The sequence below is a fragment of the Geotrypetes seraphini genome, chromosome 9 (assembly GCF_902459505.1).
Source record: "Geotrypetes seraphini chromosome 9, aGeoSer1.1, whole genome shotgun sequence".
In the NCBI taxonomy this organism is placed as follows: domain Eukaryota; kingdom Metazoa; phylum Chordata; class Amphibia; order Gymnophiona; family Dermophiidae; genus Geotrypetes; species Geotrypetes seraphini.
Window position 1 is genome coordinate 3,931,636 of NC_047092.1, and position 21,007 is coordinate 3,952,642.

Genomic DNA, 21,007 nt, shown 5'->3' on the forward strand with positions numbered 1-21,007 from the left:
GTAGGAAGTACATTCCTTATAGGATCGAGAGACAATTAAGATAAAAAGATCTGCATAAGGGAGAAGGAGAAGGATTTGATAATGGATGTTTCACAAAGTAGAAGTTATACTCGGAGAGCATCTTGAAATAGCCTTTGAAACGATCGAGTAGTTTTTCATCTCTTAAATGCAAGGGTAATGCGTTCCAAAGCTGTGACAGAGAAGATTTCAAAGCGTTTTGTTCCAATTATTTTCAAAGAAGGAACAGATAACGGTTGTTGATCCGTGGAAATGCCTCCTCTACAGTGTAAGTGAAAGGCAGAGAGTAATGAGCTACAACTGAACCCTGTGATTCTCACCCACTGGTGTCCCCTCATCCGAACTCCGAACCCTTTTGCCTTCCCTCCACTCAAGGGCACTCAGCGCAAAAAGATGTTTGATAACCTTCTGGCGACGCAAGCAGCAAAACTTAACCACTCCATCTCCAACCTGTTGATGGCAACGGGCGACTTCAAAACTTTTCGAAAAGAAATCAAAACCCTACTTTTCAAAAAATTTATCCAGATATCTTAACCCAACCCTTCCCCCTCCTCCTAGATAAATTCTCCCCCAAAACCTCCACTTAAATAATCTCTTCCTCCCCAAAACACCAACCAAGTATTCAGATCCCTGAAATGTAACGTAATCTTATTTGTACTCTAACTGTAATCTATTTGTTATATCACACAGTAACGTACAGTCGATTTAATATCCAATTTGCAAGTTCTTCCGGAATTAATCCAGGTACCTCTCCTCCCTTGTAACAAAAAAAACAAAAAAAAACAACCAAAACTGTTGTAACTTCACTGGAAATGTCCAGTTAGCTCTTTTCTAATCCGCCTTGAACTACAAGGTATAGGCGGAATAGAAGTCCCTAATGTAATGTAATGTAATCCCATACCCTACCTGAATGAGAGTGGGCTGGGAACAGATTTCTGTTTTTGCACAGCTCTTGGTATAGCGTTGAGTGGGAGCACACATGTAGCGAAGAAATCATGCACTTTGATCCTTATACAGAGCAGAATTTTTCTTTACTTTAAATCATTTTTATTAACAAAATTTAAACAGTTCTAACAAAGCATACAAAAAAATAATATATATTTTTCAATCCAATAACATTGACCCCTCTATACCCCCCACCCCAAACAGTGCTACAGGACAATCATACTTGTTTTTTCTTTATCGTCCCTCCAGACCGGCACAGGCAGATGGGTTTATGCTCTTCTGCCAGCAGGTGGCGACAGAGAACACACTGAATTCTTACAATCCCTCATAGAATCAGTCTGTTTTCAGTCTCCAGCAGGTGAAGTGGTAAGCTTGTGCAGTCTTCTTTTAGGCCTTGGCAGGGTCTGTTGGAAAGGTCAGGCAGTGGCCTTTTTTATCTGTCTCTATTTTCTAGTCGGACTGAGCTGGGGTCCGGCAGACCATTATCACCTTGGGGGTGTCACACTTGAGTGGTTGAGTCCCTCCTCACATTTTCACTAGAGGAGCCTCAACAGGCAAAGACTACAGTTTTGAGTGCCTATGGGGTCTGCTAAAGACCCGAGGCAGTGCTTTTCTTTCTATGCCGGTTTGCATGCACTGTGGTCATTCACATTTTTTCTCTCATTCAGCTGCTGGTTTCGTTTAGCCTGCCTCGCGGTTCACAGTGAGCACTTCTCGCAAGCCGAAGAAGTGCAGTGTGTTCCTGCCGAGGGCTTAATGTGGCCAGTTTTTGTTCGCGGCTGGAAGGGGAACTTTCATTAACTTCAGAGCCGGCCGGCTCGAGGGTTTCCCCGGCAGCCACAGTGCAGGGGTTCTCTATGAGAAACTTGTTTTGTGTTTTACCCACAGAAATCCCTGTCAAAATTGCCCCCACGTAGGACCATTTTTTCTCAGTAGATAACAGCATGTTACATTACATTGTACTTGTTAACCGCATTACCAAAAGTTCTATGCGGTTTACAAAAAATTATTAATTATAACATATTACATAGAAAGAATGGATTAATTAGTCAAATATTTAAGGAAAAAATAGGTTTACAATTTTCTCCTGAAATGTTTGTAAGAATCAGCGGAAAGGAACAATGAATGAAATTCCTTTTCATGAGAAGCTGCCTGGAATGCTAGAACATGATTAAGGAGTTTCTTACTTTTGAGGCGGAAAGTTAAACAAAGTATGTGTTTTTCTACTATTTTTATGTATGGCTATAATAAAGCTATCAGTCAAATAGATTGGAGCTGAGCCATAGAGGACCTTGTAACAAAAACAGCCCAGCTTAAACAAAATCTGAGCCTCCACAGGCAACCAATGAAGTTCATAATAAAATGGCGTTACATGGTCGAATTTTTTCAATCCGGAAATCAGTCTAACTGATGTATTTTGAATTAATGATAGTCTTGATAGCTCTTTCTCAGTAAAAGTGATTGGACCAATAGCTTAAAAGCAGAGACTTCAAAGTAAGGTCTAATTGTTCACAATCTCCATAAAGTAAAGTAACTTTTGCGTACGACGGCTTCTATCTGACTTTTCATCTTAAGATGTTGACTGAATTTTTATAGAAGGTTCATGACTGATATTACTAGGGGTTGCTACAAAAAATTTTGTTTAAATCGCTACATCCAAAGATTCATCCTATCTATAACAGTTTCAATTGTGGTAGAAATCTGAGATAAAACCAAGTTAGAAGGTACGACTATTGTTATGTCTTCTTTGCTGCTAGTGAGAGGCATCCTTTGCACCTGTTTTATAAAAACAGTGTATGTGCCCCAAGGGAATCGGAACCCTTGCGTTTGCAGCTGCTTGGAGGCCCTTCGGATTGGGGAGTGCCAATTCGGCTCTTGCTCCTCATCCATCTGTTCTTCACCCTGGGCAGGCTTACATGTATATTCCCCAAAAGGAAGGGCCACATGTCATACACTGTCCTACACAGTCAGGTTCCTTATACAGTTACCCCCACATGGAAAAACCCCTCCAGCTGTATGAATGTGGTGAGCTTGAGGTCAGCTGTTTGAATACTTCACTTTCTGTAGGGCACCATAGTTATACATTTTGGGATTTGGCAGTGGCTGCAGTACCAAGCAGAGGGGTCAGAAGTGAAGCACAGCACTTGTTTCAATCGAGAGAGATCCCGAGAGTGCTGTGTTTCTGCACATTTTAGGAAATCGGTTATGTAAGTGCAGAACAGGAGAGTCACCTCCACAAGTCAAACTCAGCAGAATGAATAGTGGAGATGTCCAAACAAGACTGGTGAGCTCATGCATTCACAGAACTCTTTTAGTCATTTCAATAGCACAATGCTTCAGGAGTCTTGAATATTATAAAGGCAAAGCTGTTTTGCTTCGCATTCACGGAAAGGATTTGGTTCCTGTGCCACTTTTATTGGAAGCACAATATTATCAAGCTCAAGTTGTCTACACATGGGGACATATAAGTCTTCATTGCCTTTATAATATTCAAGACTCCTGACGCAGGCCTGTGTGGCCAAAACATGTCCATGTCGAGACATTGTGCTATTGAAATGAGCTCACCAGTCTTGTTTGGACATCTCCACTGTTCATTCTGCTAGAAAATCAATTATGCCGGGATTTCTGGGAACAAACAGATGTTTAGCCCTGGAAACCCTTTTTTGAAAATAGCTTTCCTAGTACCTCTCTTAATAAAAAAAGGGGCTGACTCAATTATGTCCCAGGAATTGATTCTATGTATTTGAGGGCAATTACCTCTGCAGCCACTGAAAACAAATCAATGCGTCCCTGTGGATTTCCACCTTCACATTCACAATAGTTTGTTAGATAGACTTTGTTGAGGTGAAATGTGCGAATGGAAATTGACGTTTTTGGACATACTGGTACAGAGTGGTGGTATGTTGGACCCTTCCAGTCTGATCTGCACTTGTTTGTCACGTCATATGAAACATGCTGTATTTCCACCATCTTTCCTCAGGGAAGTGGACAGAAGAAGAAGAGAGGAGACTGGCAGAGGTGGTCCATGAGTTAACGGGGACAGAGGCAGGAGACTTTGTCACGCAGGGTGTGTCGTGGGCTGCAGTGGCAGAGCGGGTGGGGACACGTTCGGAGAAGCAGTGTCGCTCCAAGTGGCTAAACTATCTGAACTGGAAACAGAGTGGTGGCACGGAGTGGACCAAGGACGATGAAATAAATCTAATCCAGAGGTTTGCATCTTCACTAAATTTACACTGGACATAAGCAAACATCACATTTGGCTTCTCTTTGCCATCTTTGTTTCTTAAAATTTCATATACCGCCAAATCTTAACATAGCGGTTAACATAAACACCAAATGTCTACATTAAAATTAAAAAAAACAACAAAAAACATCTTTAACATAGAAAAGCACACAGAGGACAAACAACTCAAACTTAAATTACATTGTGAATTTTAAGGAAAATCTCTTGGAATCTTCAATAGATGTGATCTAGTGTTACCGTATCTCCTAAGCTGTGTATTTACTCTGAACATTTATTGCTGGAGATAATGTAACAGAAAACCTGAGTGGGGAATTGTTGGACTAGGGCCTGGAGTTTCTGCATGTTTGTTGATGGAATACCTGAGAGAGAATTGTTTTGAAAAAAAAAAAAATCCCTTCTAAAGAGGCTTCTCTCCCCTTTGTTACTTTTCTTCCAAATGATACTCCTGGGAGAATTCCACACAAGTGTGCAACAAAGAATTTGCAATGCAAAGCATTACTAGCTCTCCTCGCTCCCTCTTCTCCTTCCTCTGCAAAGTCAGAGGAGGTGATGAAAGTTACACATCAGGCCACACCCTCCTCTTCTGCCAACCTGAGCCATACTGTTCGTTTGAATGACATGGCTGTACAGAGGCTAACATGGTTCAAATAAACAATTTCTGGCCAGGATGGCAGAAGAGGAAGACATGGCCTGATATGCAGCTGTTCACTTCTACCTTGTCTTGCCGTATGATCAGGGCAGGGAGGGAAGACAGATTGTGAGAGGTGGAGATTGCTGGACCAAGGTGGGAAGAACATAAGCAATGCCTCCGCTGGGTCAGACCTGAGGTCCATCATTCCCAGCAGTCCACTCATGCGGTGGCCCAACAGGTCCAGGACCTGTGCAGTAATCCTCTATTTATACTCTTCTATCCCCTTTACCAGTAAGAAATTGTACGATCCTTTCTTAAACCCCAGTACCATACTCTGCCCTATTACGTCCTCTGGAAGCGCATTCCAGGTGTCCACCACATGTTGGGTAAAGAAGAACTTCCTAGCATTCGTTTTGAATCTGTCCCCTTTCAACTTTTCTGAATGCCCTCTTGTTCTTTTATTTTTTGAAAGTTTGAAGAATCTGTCCCTATTTACTCTCTCTATGCCCTTCATGATCTTGTAAGTCTCTATCATATCCCCTCTAAGTCTCCTCTTCTCCAGGGAAAAGAGTCTCAGTTTCTCCAATCACTCAGCGTATGAAAGGTTTTCCATCCCTTTTATCAGACGTGTCACTCTCCTCTGAACCCTCTCGAGTAACGCCATATCCTTCTTAAGGTACGGTGACCAATATTGGACATAGTACTCCAGATGCAGACGCACCATCGCCCGATACAACGGCAGGATAACTTCTTTCGTTCTGGTTGTAATACCCTTCTTGATTATACCTAGCATTCTATTTGCTCTCTTAGCGGCCGCTGCGCACTGTGCCTTCGGCTTCCTTGTCATGTCCACCATTACCCCCAAGTCCCTTTCTTGGGTGCTCTCATTCAATAACATCGTATAGTTGTACCTCGGGTTTCTGCTTCCCACATGCAATACTTTACATTTCTCAACATTGAACTTCATCTGCCATCTCGTCGCCCATTCCCCTAGTTTGTTCAAGTGGTGTGCCATAGGGAGAAGAATGATGAACAGGTGGCAATGTGTGCCTGGTGGTGGCAGACCTTGGGGAGAGACAGAATTATGGGACTGTTAAAATGCTGGTTGTCAAGGATGCTTTTGAGACCTAATCATCGGAGTCTCTATGATCCCATTCTCTGCATAAACTCACATGTCCTCTGTCTTAGGCTCCGAGAAATTTAATTTAAAAAAAAAAATTCTTAATTTTCTTTTCAATTTTTATCAATACTTTTAATTTTTTTTCCCCTCCTTTTGTACTTTCCTTTCATGTGTCCTTTATTATGCTTATTGCAGTTCTCCCTACTTCCCTTATGTATCAGTACGTCATGTTCGTGTGTTTCTGTTGCAGTTAATAATTAAGAGCCTGTTTTTAATTGTAAATCACTTTGAATTAATGATATTGCGATACATCAAAATTTTAATGAAACTTGAGTTAAGAGGGTGAGGCAAAAGACAGAGAATTTCAGGGCTGGTGCAGCTTCAGGCCTTTGATGTAGGAATTCTAAGAAACTATGCAGAATTTTTAAATATTCTGCTCCCAAAAATGTAAAATTCTGTGTGCAATTTCCCCAGGATTAAAACTGAATTGTAGCTTTATACTTCTACCTTTGGAGATAACACAGTTACCAGTAAATGTGAATAGATTAAACACATTCATATGTTTTTTTTGGATATCAAAACAATCCTCTACTTCTAAAAGGCTTTTTAACTCCACTAGCCCCGGTAAGATGATATAAGTAGGAGAAATTGCATTTTAAATATGAGATGCTATCCCTTGTCAGTTCTGTGGCCTCTTCAATCCATTATAGCCACCAAAGTCAGCGGCTGTTGGTTGTAGACCAGCCAAGTGCTTATCTGGGCAACTTGGGGCCATGCGGCAACCCCTGTCAATCACCAACAGATCAGCCTCAGTCTATAGTGTAGGGCTTGTTTTCCATCACCTTGTAATTATTTGGTGGACCACTTAGAAGCAACACAGTACCTTCCACATCCCTTCAGACTACTCTCTGGGTTTCTGCCAGGTACTGTGACCTGGACTGATCACTGTTGGAAACAGGATACTGGGCTTGATGGACCTGCGGTCTTTCCCAGTATGGCAGCTCTTGTGTATAGGACAATGAAGCCATCACTGGTGAGGTTGGCTCTTAGACATTATGACATCACAATCTCAGCTCTGGAATGTTGCTACTCTTTGGGTTTCTGTCTTTGGGACCTGGGTTGGCCACTGTTGGAAACAGGATACTAGGCTTGATAGACCTTCGGTCTGTCCCAGTAAGGCAGTTCTTATGTGAGCCAATGAAGCCATTGTGACATCACTGGTGAGGTTGGTTCTTTGGCATTGGTGGAATGAGGCATTATGACATCGCAATTTCAGCTCTGGAATGTTTCTACTCTTTGGGTTTCTGACAGGCACTTGGGACCTGGGTTGGCCACTGTGGAAACAGGAGACTGGGCTTGATGGACCTTCGGTCTGACCCAGGATGGCTGTTCTTATATTCTTAGAAGCATTTTACATTTCTTCTTTTACTAAATGCTGGTTTCCTTTTTCCTTCAGGATAGCAGAGCTGGGCGTGCTGGATGAGAACGATATAAACTGGGACATACTAGCAGAAGGCTGGAGCAGCGTCCGCTCACCACAGTGGCTGCGAAGTAAATGGTGGACTGTAAAAAGACAGATTGCCAACCACAAGGAGGTTTCCTTCCCTGGTAACATGACCAATCACTGAATGCTGCCTTACTTCCCAGCTTTGCAAAGGGTGCGGGGAGAGGCAGAGCCCTGGGTGGGACTGGCATTAAGAGAAGGTTTAGGATGGGTCTAGGAGAAGGGCCTAACTCCAAGCCTTATGAATGTGGTCAGGCAACCATCAACTTTGCCTGCCAGCACAGGTCACGGTAATATGAACTCTGAAAATTCAGGGGGAAACTCTGCAATATAAGCAAGGACTTTCCATGTTTGTCCAGCAAAGCTGTGTAGCTTTGATTGCATTCGACAGGAATGTGAAGCATCGCCTCCAAACTATAAATAAAGCATAAGAAGGAAGGCATTTCTGGGTAGATAAAAAGCTCCAGAAGAAGATGCCATATGAGATTTAAAGGAGGCAAAATCTAAGCAGATTTACAAAATATATATTTACCTCAGGTGGGCTTTCAGTGGAAGAGTGGAGTGAAAATCCCTCATAATTTATGAAGCCCTAGCTAAACACTGTAGAACTTAACAGGGAAGAGGTGTGGGGAACGTTGAGAGATAAAGCAGGATCCACACAGAGAGGATGGTCTTAGTTCTGCATGTGATGCAAAAGAAACTTCCTACTGCTGACAGATTTCTGTTTTTCCAAAGTGCTGATCAAGGGTCTGAGACAGCTGCATAAGACACAGAAGAGCTGGGGGCAGCAGCTTTCAGAGAACAAAGCGGGCAACGGGGTCCACAATATGAATTCAAACTCGGGTGTTCAGCATCTGCAGATTCGAGTGGCTCGCTTAGAAGAGAGCTCCAGCCTCCCTCAGAGCCCTGTGACGGCTCTGCAGATACCTGTCCAGATCACTCACATGTGTAAGTATCGGAGAGCTCGGCAGAGATGCTGGCAATAAGCTGTGCCGATATTTACCCTGCTTTTCTTTCTTTTCTTAGCCTCGGGGGATTCTCCTGCTGTGTCCAGCGATTCCGAGACAATAACTGTGAACAGTGGGACGCTTCAGACATTTGAAATCCTTCCAGTGCGTACCTTCACATGCTCTATGAAATTGCAGGTCTTTTACAGCATGTTAATAAAAAGATTGATTCAGTGTGATAATGGGAAATGTACAGGAAGACACGTGAGGCTGGTGCCACCTACCTTTATATACTTAGCATCATATAGAGGAGATAATGATAGACATTTAAATACTTGAAAGGTATTAATATAGAACCAAATCTTTTCCAGAGAAAAGAAAGTTGTAAAACTAGAGGATATAACTTAAAGTTGCAGGGAGGAAGACTTAGGAGTCATGTTAGGAAAGTATTTTTCATGGAGAGGGTGATGGATGGTTGGCATATCCTCCCGAATCAGATGATGGAATTCAAAAAAGCGTGGGATAAACACAACGGATCTCTAATTAGAAAACAAACAAATGATAGAACCTACGAATAGCCTTACTGGGTCAGACCAATGGTCCATCAAGCCCAGTAGCCCGTTCTCACGGTGGCCAATCCAGGTGACTAGTACCTGACCAAAACCCAAGTAACAACATTCCATGCTACCGATCCAGGGCAAGAAGTGGCTTTCCTCATGTCTTTCTCAATAACAGACCATGAACTTTTCCTCCAGGAACTTGTCCAAACCTTTCTTAAAACCAGCTATGCTATCCACTTTTACCACAACCTCTGGCAATGCTCTCCAGAGCTTAACCTCTGAGTGAAAAAGTATTTCCTCCTATTGGTTTTAAAAGAATTAAAGAACTAAGGCCAGTATTGGATAGACTTGCACGGTTTGTGTCCCATATGAGGTGATTCGGTGTAAGATGGGCTGGGGAAGGCATCAGTGGGAACTCCACTAACTTGGAACATGGTGACATTACTGGCCAGACTTTACAGTAGATATCCTGCAAACAATGGGATGGTTGGATAGGCTGGAGTGAGCTTAGATGGCTACTTCAGCAGTTGGAACCTGCCGTCATTTACTATGTTACTTTGTATAGCTTTTAATGCAGAAACTGTTTATTGCCAAATAAATTAAAACCTAAACACTTACCCTAGCACCACACCACAATGTATAAGATATGAAAGAAAGAGAGAAATTGTTAATTAAGATGGCTGTCAACCGAATTTCCAGGCCCAAAATCCAGGTTTGGCCATGAAGATGACTAATCAAACACCAAACCTACTGCTATAACTAAATATTCTTTAGCACTCTCCAGACCAGTAGAGGTTAACTTTACGAATGGGTATATATCTAATCATGACCAGCAGGTGGAGACTGAAAACAAAACTTTGGGACAGTATATCCTAGCCCCTCCTCTCTATTTCCCTCAGTCTTCTTTCAGTCTCCAGCAGGTGTTGAGTGATCTGTACCCATCTCCCTTGGTAGGGCTGTTGGAATTTGTTTAGGGGGTTTATTGTCCCTGTTTTTAGCCGGACGGAGCTTGGACGGACTCTGTTTGGGGGTTCGTCCGACCTCGGGGGTGTCAAACCCGGCGGGTCACGAGCGGGGTCCCTCCCCCCACTTCCTCCACCTCCCCACATTTTTTTAGAGGAGCCTCAGCAGTAAGCCTTGCCCCCTAAGTCAAGCAAGGCATATTGCTTCGAGAGCCTGTGGAGTCTGTTCTGTAAAAAAAAAAAAAAAATCCTGAGGTAGTGCTGGTCTGAAGGGTTGTTTCCCTTTAAGAAAACTGTATTTTACTGTATTTTTTCATGTAACCAGCACTTTTTTATAGCTAGGTCGCGTATGGAGCAATTGTGCCCTTCTCCGGGGGAGTAGGACACAATTTTAGTCCAGCCGCGAGGCACTCGCGGCCGGCCTGAACTCGGCGGTTTGGGTCGGTGAGGTGGTGGAGCTCCGTCGGCAGCGGCTGCAGGCGCCCAGAGCTCCCCGCCGATGGTGCCTCGCGAGTCGGCTTGGAGCAGTGGGGAAGCCCGGTCTTCCACAACCGCCCACGGAGGGATTCCCCGAAGGATTCCCTCTCAGCTGATTTTTTGACAGCTGATGCCGGCTTGCCTGCTTTAGCGGCTGAGACTATTCAGGTTTCTCAGCCGCTTCAGGCTATGGAGGGAGCTTTTTTGGCGGGAAAACCGCCATCTTCTCTGTCTGGCCCCTCCATTTTGTCTTCCACCTCAGGTGACCTTCCCCCTGTTTTGACTATGCAGGGGCAAGGTTCTGCTGGGTCCCCTGCTGTGGCAGGGAGTCCCTTGGGACCCTCGGGGGGTTTTTCTCCTGAATTTTTCTTTTCTTTATGCAGAGCCTATTTTCAGGCGGCTGGGGGTCCCGGTTGCGCCCAGGGGGTTTCGGGGGGTGGGTTTTCCTCCGCGCTCCCTGCGGCTTTGCCTCTTTCGTCTGGCGTGACGTCCCCTCCGCCGCCTCCCTTGTCCAAGCGTCCGCGGGTGTCGTGGGACGAGAATTTGTGGTCGGAGGAACGGGTCGGTCTGGAGGAGGACCTGGACCCTTCTGAGGAGTTCCAGGACTCTCTGGAGGGGACGGAAGCTGGCGGCGGGTTGTCGGATTTCCCGTTCTCCAGTGACGAGGCGTCCGTGGTGCGCCTTTTTCAGAAAGATGAGCTGCCTGACCTTATTCAACAGGTTTCTTCGGTTTTGCGTTTTGAGGACGCGCCGCCGGAGACTCCGCGTGTGGGGGACCCCCTGTTACGGGGGATCCGTTCCGTTTCCCGCTCTTTTCCTATGCATCAGGATATTCGGGATATTATTCTGGAGCAGTGGAAAACGCCAGAGACGCCGTTTCGGCTGGCGCGCAGCATGGCTCGCCTGTATCCCATTCCTGAAGGGGATCGGGCTACGTTAGCTTCGCCAGTCGTGGATGCGGTGGTCTCGGCAATTTCCAAGCGGCATACCGTGCCTGTTGAGGGCGGTTCTGCCTTGCGGGACCCTGAGGAGCGCAAATTGGAGAGCATCCTTAAGCAAAATTTTCAGGTCTCTGCCTTTGGGGTCCAGGCGGCTATTTGTGGGGGACTGGTCGCTCGCGCCGTGTTTCGGTGGGCGGAGCGGGTCTTGGATCGAGAGTCTGACGACTGGTCTCTGGTGGATCAGGAGGTTGCGAAGGTTGAGATGGCGGCCTCATTCCTCTCAGATGCTCTATATGACTTGGTGCGGATATCGGCTAAGTCTATGGCTTTTGGCGTGGCCGCAAGGCGTGTGTTGTGGCTGCGCGCTTGGGCGGCGGATGCTGCGTCCAAAGCTAAGCTTACTAAATTTCCCTTTCGGGGGTCGTTTTTGTTTGGAGAGGACTTGGATAAGTTGATTCAGACTCTGTCGGACTCGAAAGTTCCCCGTCTGCCGGAGGACCGTGCCCGCCCGGCGTCTCGGGGGGGTGCGGCCCGGGGGCGTTTGCGGGATTTTCGCAAGTATCGCCCTGGGCGTGGGGCTGCTTCTTTCCAGTCTCCGGGATTTTCCCGGGGTCGGTTCTTCCAGCGCATGCAGCCCTTTCGGGGGGCCCGTCGGGGGGCAGGGAATCCCTCCGCCGGTTCCCCCGCTTCCCGTCCTGCACAATGACGCCTTGCCGGCGCCCCCTTTGGTTCCGGTGGGGGCTCGGCTGCGCGAATTTTTCCCCAAATGGGCCGAGATCACGTCCGATCGGTGGGTCCTGGAGGTGGTGCGGGACGGTTATGCCCTGGAGTTCGCCCGCTCTCTGCCGGATTTTTTCCTCGCTTCTCCGTGTCAGACTCCGGGGAAGACGCAGGCTTTTCGCCAGACCCTTCAGCGCTTGCTAGATCTCAGGGCAGTTGTTCCGGTGCCCCCTCCGGAGTGGGGCACAGGCAGGTACTCCATTTACTTTGTGGTGCCCAAAAAGGAGGGGACCTTTCGGCCCATCCTCGATTTAAAAGGGGTCAACAGGGCTCTCAAGATTCCCTCTTTCCGTATGGAAACTCTGCGGTCGGTCATTCTGGCGGTTCAGCCGGGGGAGTTTCTCACTTCTCTCGATCTGACGGAGGCCTACTTGCATGTTCCCATTCGGGCCTCTCATCAGCGTTTCCTGCGCTTTGCGATCTTGGGTCGGCACTTTCAGTTCTGTGCGCTTCCCTTTGGGCTGGCCACGGCTCCTCGGACGTTCACCAAGGTGATGGTGGTCGTCGCGGCAGCCTTGCGGTCGGAGGGCATCCTGGTACACCCCTACCTGGACGACTGGTTAATTCGGGCAAAGTCGTTGCAGGAAAGCTCCCGGGTTACTGCTCGGGTGGTGGAGTTTCTCCGGTCGCTGGGCTGGGTGGTCAACCTTTCCAAGAGTCGGTTGGTCCCGGCTCAGCGTCTGGAGTACCTAGGGGTGCTGTTCGACACCTCCTTGGGGAAGGTCTTCCTCCCAGAGGGCCGGGTGAGCAAATTGCAATCTCAGATTCGCCTGCTTTTGGCGTCCCGGTGTCCTCGGGCGCGAGATTTCCTCCAGGTCTTGGGGTCGATGGCGGCGTCCCTGGACGTGGTGAGGTGGGCGCGGGCCCACATGCGTCCTCTCCAGTATGCTCTGCTCCGGAGGTGGTCTCCCCAGAGGCACGGGATGGATGTTCCGGTTCCCCTGCGAGGCTTGGCGCGCTGCAGTCTGCGTTGGTGGCTCCAGACCCCTCACCTTGTTCAGGGGGTGGGTCTGGATCTCCCGCAGTGGACGGTGCTCCTGACGGATGCGAGTCTCTTGGGTTGGGGGGCTCAGTGTTTGGGTCACTCGGCTCAGGGCACCTGGTCCGCGGAGGAGGCCGCCTGGTCGATCAACGTGTTGGAGACCAGAGCGGTCCGTCTGGCGCTGTTGGCTTTCCACTCCCTGTTGATGGGCAAGTCGGTCAGAGTGCTGTCGGACAATGCCACGGCGGTGGCTTATGTCAATCGTCAGGGGGGCACCAAGAGCACTCAGGTGGCGCAGGAGGCGGCTCTGCTCATGGTTTGGGCGGAATCCCATCTGCTGGACCTCTCGGCCTCTCATATAGCCGGAGTAGAAAATGTTCAGGCAGACTTCCTCAGTCGTCACTTCCTAGATCCAGGAGAGTGGTGTCTCGGCGCCGAGGCGTTTCAGTTGATAGTGCAGGCTTGGGGGCAGCCCCTGATGGACCTGATGGCCACGGGTGGCAACGCCAAAGTGCCCCGCTTCTTCAGTCGTCGCAGGGACGGTCTGGCCGAGGGTCTGGATGCTCTGGTCCAGCAGTGGCCAACGGAGGGGCTGTTGTATGTGTTCCCTCCTTGGCCGCTGGTGGGCAGAGTGCTTCTTCGCATTGTTCACCATCCGGGTTTGGTGGTGCTGGTGGCGCCGGATTGGCCTCGCCGTCCGTGGTATGCAGATCTGGTGAGGCACCTGGTAGCGGATCCTCTTCCTCTGCCTCTCTCGGACGACCTTCTGATGCAGGGTCCCATTCCCATGTTCGACCCGTCTCCCTTCTGTCTTACGGCGTGGCTCTTGAAAGGGGTCGCCTTAGCAAGAAGGGATATTCAGACAAGGTGATCTCTACACTGTTGGGGTCCCGGAGGCTTTCTACCTCTCGGGCTTATGTGCGGGTTTGGCGTCTCTTTGAGGAATGGTGTCGGGCGCGGGGAGTGACCTCTTTTCGCGCTTCTCTGCCTAACATTCTAGAGTTCTTGCAGGATGGCCTGGATAGAGGCCTGGCTTGGTCTTCTCTCCGGGTTCATCTTGCGGCCCTGTCGGCTTTTCGAGGGTTGGTGTCAGGTCAGCGTTTATCGGCTCTTCCTGATGTGATTCGGTTTTTGCGGGCGGCCAAGTTGCTTAGGCCTCCCCTACGGCCCTCGGTTCCCTCTTGGGATCTTAATCTGGTTCTCTCTGTTTTGGTGCGTCCGCCTTTCGAGCCCTTGGACGTCTGTTCTTTGAAGGACCTTACTTTGAAGGCGGTCTTTTTGGTGGCCATTACTTCTGCTAGGCGTGTTTCTGAGCTGCAGGCTTTCTCTTGTAGGGCTCCCTTCTTGGAGTTTTCTAGGGAGCGGGTCGTCTTGCGGCCTGTTCCTTCCTTTCTGCCGAAGGTTGTTTCTCCTTTTCATGTCAATCAATCGGTGGTTCTCCCGGTCTTGGGTGGTCGGGAGGGCTCTTCTGAGCAACGGCAGCTGCGCAAGTTGGATGTCGGTCGGGTCCTTCGCTCTTATGTGCAGCGGACCCAGGAATTCCGGAAGTCCGATCATCTCTTTGTCCTCCTGGCGGGTCCTCGTCGGGGAGCTGGCGCTTCTAAGGCTACTATTGCGCGCTGGATCAAGGAGACGATTGCTTCCGCTTATCTTCTGAAACAGCAGCCTGTTCCGGAGTTTCTCAAGGCTCATTCCACTCGGGGTCAGGCGGCTTCTTGGGCTGAGTCGTCGCTCGTGCCTCCAGTGGATATTTGTAAGGCTGCGGTTTGGTCTTCCTTGCATTCCTTTGTTCGTCATTATCGGGTTGATGTGCAGGCGCGTCGGGACGCGGTGTTCGGTGAGCGTGTATTGGTATCGGCCCTTCGGGGGTCCCGCCCGTGAGAGGGACTGCTTTGGTACGTCCCATTCGTAAAGTTAACCTCTACTGGTCTGGAGAGTGCTAAAGAAGGAGAAATTAGGTTCTTACCTGCTAATTTACTTTCTTTTAGCTTCTCCAGACCAGTAGAGGTCCCCACCCTGTCTGTTGTTGTTGTTGTTGGGGCTGTTGCGCGGGCAGTTTTTTGGTTTTTGCTGCGGGTTCTAGTATTTTTCTAGGGCCGGGGAGAATTGAAGAACAGCGGCTGTGGCTCGGCTGGCTTAGCTGGCGAGCTGTGGGGACATTCTTCCTTCGGGAATTTCTCCTCTGCATTTTCCAACAGCATTTTGGGTATGTTATTTGTTACTCCTTTCGGAGTATTGTTTTTTCTCTCTGTTGTTTTCCAGTTCTTGGTTCTGCTTGGCTATTCGGCAGACTGAGGGAAATAGAGAGGAGGGGCTAGGATATACTGTCCCAAAGTTTTGTTTTCAGTCTCCACCTGCTGGTCATGATTAGATATATACCCATTCGTAAAGTTAACCTCTACTGGTCTGGAGAAGCTAAAAGAAAGTAAATTAGCAGGTAAGAACCTAATTTCTCCTTAAATGTTAGTTGCATCATTAGAAAGTGAATGTATGTCAGTTTTCCAACTCAAATTCTTCATAGATCCATTTTTCCATTTATTTTTTTAATTATGTTGTGATTGAAGAATATGAGACTTGCCTTACTGCAGTGGTCTCAAACTCGTGGCCCAGGGGCCACATGCGGCCCGCCAGGTATTATTTTGAGGCCCTCGGTATGTTTATCATAATCACAAAAGTAAAATAAAACAGTTTCTTGATCGTATATCTCTTTAGCTATAAATTACAATATTATTATTAAGACTTAGCCAAAAGGAAAGATTTATAAACTATAAAGAGTTTCACCTCTTGCAAAATTGTCATTTCTTTAATAAGACATTAACTATTTTTTCTGAGACCCTCCAAGTACCGACAAACCCAAAATGTGGCCCTGCAAAGGGTTTGAGTTGGAGACCACTGCCTTACTGGAACAGACCGATGGTCCTACACATGTTTCCAACAGTGGCCAACCGACATCACAAAGACCTGGCTAGATCCCAAAGAGTAAAACAGATTTTATGTTGCTTTTCCTTGGACTAAGCATCTTATTAATGGCTTATGGACTTTTAGGAAATTATCTAAACCTTTTTTTAAACTCTGCTAAGCTAATTGCTTTCACCATAATTTCCAGGAACAAATTCCAGAGTTTAATTATACGTAGAGTGAATAACTATTTTCTCTGGTTTGTTTTAAATTTACTACTCTGTAAATTTGCCCCCTAGTCTTAGTATTTTTGGAAAGAGTAAACAAGAAAGTTATCATAGCAGAAAGAATAGAGCTTAAGTCTCTGGAATATGAGACTTCCTATAAGTCCTAGCAGGTAGAGGGAAAAAACCCACTAGTTGCGGAATAAAGCGTGGATTTACAAGAAAGAAGATTAGAAAAGGTAAGAACCTAATGTTTCGTTGTATGGTTATAAAGTCAGTAAAGCTTTTTTGTAACTGGGGTCAAAACAGTTCACCATTGCCAAAATAAACTCTGCAGCCATTTGAAGCAGCCCCCTAAACACCCTGCTTCAGGGTCTTTGTGAAGTACACGTTGGCTGGAGCTCACTCAAGACCCTGAAGCAGGGCGTTTTGACTCCAGAGAAGTACATTTCATTCTTTTTTTTACTGAAAAGTTTTTGAATACTGTATATTTGAACATGAAGTTGTTGACAAGTTTTTGATCACTGCATTTGAATAGGGATAGTGGATTGTAATCAGTATTTCTATTTATTTATTCATTCATTGGAACACTGTTGAATGGGTTTATTTTCTGTCCTATTTTTAAGGAAGAACCTGTCCACCCGAATGAAGACAGTCTAAATATAGAGCTGTACAGCGGGTGATAAGTTCTGAGGGCTCTGCATTTATATATTATTGATATACTTTGATTGACTGTGTGATGTATTAGCACTGGTTTGGAGGGTTTGGATTATTTTTGCACCGGTGGTTATGGATTATGTTTTGGTTACCTAAAGGAGAGACACTGAAGTACCTGGAAATGATAAATAATAAACAACTCAATGTTTTTAGCAGAAATGAAATCTAGAATGAGGTCAGGGTTTGAGGCTTCAAGATGGTAGACCCTGGCACAGGATCAGAAATTATCCCTTCCCAGAGAGGTGTGAGTGCCTGAAACAGTAAAGGGTTTCAAGAAAATCTGGGCTATGCAGAGAGGATCCCTATGTGAAAATAGATGGACCTTTTTTTGTCCTAATTTTGTTTCTCTATGCCTGCATCTCTGTAGTATCTGGTTACACCCTTATGTAGACTTACAATTCAATCAGGCAGTGTGTAATAATAAATCCCAAATAACTCTGCTAATTAATGCGAGTCCTACAAGAAGGAAACAAAGAATGCAAAGGGAATGATCCCTTGGTTCAAATTTAGTCATAGACACAAAAAATCTTCCCATTGCTAAATTTCATTGTGCATTACACTGTACTCAAATTATTTGGCATTCAGAATATTAATTGCTCATGGTGAGCCCAGCTAGGCTAAACGTTGTGCTAATGGAAAGGACTGTGTTATACAGTCAGGAAGTTCTTCTGAATTTATCTTCAGTGTAGTAACATTTGACATTTCTTTTTAGTCTTTCCACCTCCAGCCTACTGGGACACCAGGAACTTACTTGCTTCAGACCAGCTCCAGCCAAGGTCTTCCTTTAACCCTGACCTCCAGTCCGCCCATCACTCTGAGTGCCAGTACCTCTCCCGCATCCCCAGAGCAGATCATCGTGCACACCTTATCCGTAAGTGACTCCCCTGAGAAAATCACCACAAGAGCACCTTATCGGGGAGCGATTGCATGCCCTTGACAGTAAACTGTGAGATTGGAAAAGTTATCCTTAGGGAGTGCCGATACCAGAATCTGCTTCTCCTGAAGAGTGAGCAGGACTCATGAGTTTCTGTGTTTATTAAGCCTTTCTCTACTGCCTTTATTAAACAAAGGTTAAGGTAAAAGAATAGGGAACATCGAATCATAACAGGAAAGATCTGATCACCAACACCTGCTCAAAGTGGGTATGTCTTGAGCACTCCTTGAAGATAAGAAGGAAGGTTATTCTGCTACTTAAGTACTTTGTGATGGTTCTAATGGTGTGATGTATTGATGTTTTATTGTAATCTGCTTAGGTTTTAAGTGAAATAAAAGGCAGAATGACGAGTCTACTCATAGCACACTTTAGCTACCGGTGACTTGAAAGATCTACTAGGGATATAGGGACAAATAACTGAGCATTCCCACCTAAATAGCTTTATGTGCCAGACAAAAGATCTTTAATGTGATACAATATGAAACCGGGAGTCAACGTAACTGCCTGAGAAGTGGGGAAATATGATCGGTTCAATGGCACCACAACGAAAGCGGGTGTTCGTATTTTGTAGGGTCTGAAACCCTTTTACTTAGACCCCTGCCAGCCCAGCATAGACAATATTACAGTCGTCCAGTTAAAAGTGCATAATTGAGAGTATGAAACATCGGAATGCTAAAAAGGCCTCATGGGGGCCTCAGTTTACACACAAAATCAAGATCAAAACACCTTGGATGATGAAACGAAAGCATAACATCAAACAAAATGAAATCTACTGCAGAATGAAACAAAACAGGGGCAATAGACAGTTGAGGAGTGTCCAATACCCAACATCAACATTTTATCTTGGTTAAGAACCAGTTTGTTGTCGGGATACCAAGTGGCCACTGAATCTAAGAAGCAAATGAAGTTTTGGTTTGCTGGTAAATGGTGGGTCTTTAAAGTTTTGAAGAGACAAAACTAGTGTGTTATGTACTGGTGTCGATATTTGGCCTGCGGCAGTTGGAATTTATAAAAACACCACAGGATAGTCAACATCAGTGTCCGGACATTGGTTGGCGCTGAATATCCAGTTAGCGTTCTGAAGGTGACGTCTGGCTCCACCTGTGCCTGTCCGTGCTGAGGCAGTCAGAGGACATAGTCCGCTAGTGCTGCTTCGGCCCATTCTGTTTGTTTTATTAAGGCTAGAGAGACAAAGCTAATGAAATAAATTGGGTGTTTATTGGTTGGAAAAAAAAGAGAGTGCTGTGACCGGTAATGTTGACTCACACCTTCCCTCCCCATTTTCATCTCCTAGCCACCACTGAAGCTGTTTTTCCAAGTTTCAAGTTTATTAAAATGTGATATACCGCTAAAAAAATTGTCTAAGTGGTGTGCAATACTTGGAAAATAAAATTATAAATCTTGGAGGGATATAATTGAGACCCAAATCATAAAATGATGTACTGTAATAAATGGGAAGTGAAGCAGAAGTAAAATCGTAATTGGAGAGAAAAACAAAGATGGGCAACAGTGTAGGAAGAGGAGGCTATGCTCTTCCTTAATTAGAGTTTCGGTGGAATTGGTGGCCTAAAGGAGAGGGAGGGTCATTTGCATCCCTCGATTTGTATAAACCCAGAGTTGTCCCTGAAAAAGCGAGATTACCAGACAGAGACTGCCCTATTTTGGATATGTAATGAGGGCAAATTCAGTAGACAAGGAGGCGCTACTCAGATCGTGGTAAAAGGAAGCAGAGAAAGCCAAAGGCCCATTGGCTGGATACCATCAAGAATGACACGGGAAGGAACATCAAGTCATTAAAAGAAACTGGCCTACAGAGTCTCCAAGGGTCGGACACGACTGAATGGAGAGTAGTAGTATACAGAGTCAAAAATCCACATGAAAGCTGGAATATAAAATAGATTTCTCAGAATAAGGGGGGGGGGGAGTTTTCAAAGCGGGCTACCATCAAGTGGGTTATTTAACCACAAGCCCTAGTTTATGCAATGAAATTCTGTATTAAAATAACCCACCTTAACAGTGGCCCATATTGATAACTTCCCCTGTTAAGTCACTTAACTTTTCAACACTACTTACAGTAGACCAGTGTTACAAAGAGTTGCCTAGTCCTCTCTTTGGTAGTCATTGACATAAACCAAATAACCTTAGAAGTTTTTAAAGTTATTCAAGAACAGGGATACTTAATTTAGATAATTCAGCTGTTTAGTGTGGGATGCAAATTATTCCAGCGAGTATCTATGATAGAAAATAAAAGAGAGGACTCCAGCCAGGTATGAGAAAGAGATTGTCACGTAGACAATGAAGTGTCCAAGGAGGACAGTGTTGAGTTATGAAGGCTACAAGTTGGTGAAACAATCTGGAAATTGATCTGACAAAGTAGCGGTAGCCAGTGAATGTATAGAGGTGATATGCGATCATATTACCTTTCGTGCCCTAGAAGTTGAATCCTGGCATTATCCCAGGACAAGCAGGCAGCATATTCTTAACGCATGGGTGACGTCACCGACGGAGCCCCGGTACGGACCTTTTTAACTAGAAAGTTCTAGTTGGCCGCACCGCGCATGCGCCTTCCCGCCCGAAGGAGGAGAGCATGGTCCCCAGTTTCTTCGTTTCCGCGGAGCGAAGAAGACGCATGTGTTTTCAACAGCCGTTGAAAAACTAATTTTTGCCTTCCCGCTCGCGTATTTTTTTCACTTTTTTTCCTTTTTTCTTATCGGTTTCCCTTTATTTTTGTTTTCACAAAAAAAAAAAAAATAAAAACTCGTCGAGTTTTCCTTATTTTTTCAGGCCGGCCCCGGTGGGGCCTGTTGCCACCATACAGGCCTCCGGGTTCGATTTTGCGGAGGCTGTGTTTCCATTCATGCCCCCTCAACCGGGTTTTAAGAAGTGCCAGCGGTGTGCACGCCCGATCTCCCTCACCGACCCACACAATTGGTGCCTCCAGTGCTTGGGTCCAGAGCATCGGGCTGACACCTGCACCCGCTGTGCTACGCTTAAAAAGCGTACTTTGAAAAATCGGCAGATCCAGCAAAATATTTTGTTTGGTACCGGATCTGCCATGGAACCGGCTGCGACATCGACGGCACCACAAAAGTCGGCACCGACAACATCAACACCACCGGACCC

The 21,007-nt window shown here is 46.1% G+C and overlaps 1 protein-coding gene across 3 annotated transcripts in view; it reads left to right on the top strand.

Annotated features, from left to right (window-relative positions):
- Positions 1–21,007, top strand: part of DMTF1 (cyclin D binding myb like transcription factor 1) — a 68,874-nt gene that overhangs the window by 30,047 nt on the left and 17,820 nt on the right. For 2 of the 3 annotated variants that reach the window (XM_033958425.1, XM_033958424.1), the window contains exons 10-14: positions 3,944–4,172; positions 7,415–7,566; positions 8,198–8,410; positions 8,489–8,574; positions 17,663–17,821. In XM_033958425.1, the coding sequence (XP_033814316.1) occupies positions 3,944–4,172; positions 7,415–7,566; positions 8,198–8,410; positions 8,489–8,574; positions 17,663–17,821 (839 nt within the window). The remainder of the gene's footprint in view (positions 1–3,943; positions 4,173–7,414; positions 7,567–8,197; positions 8,411–8,488; positions 8,575–17,662; positions 17,822–21,007) is intronic. The other variant, XM_033958426.1, reaches the window with a different exon arrangement.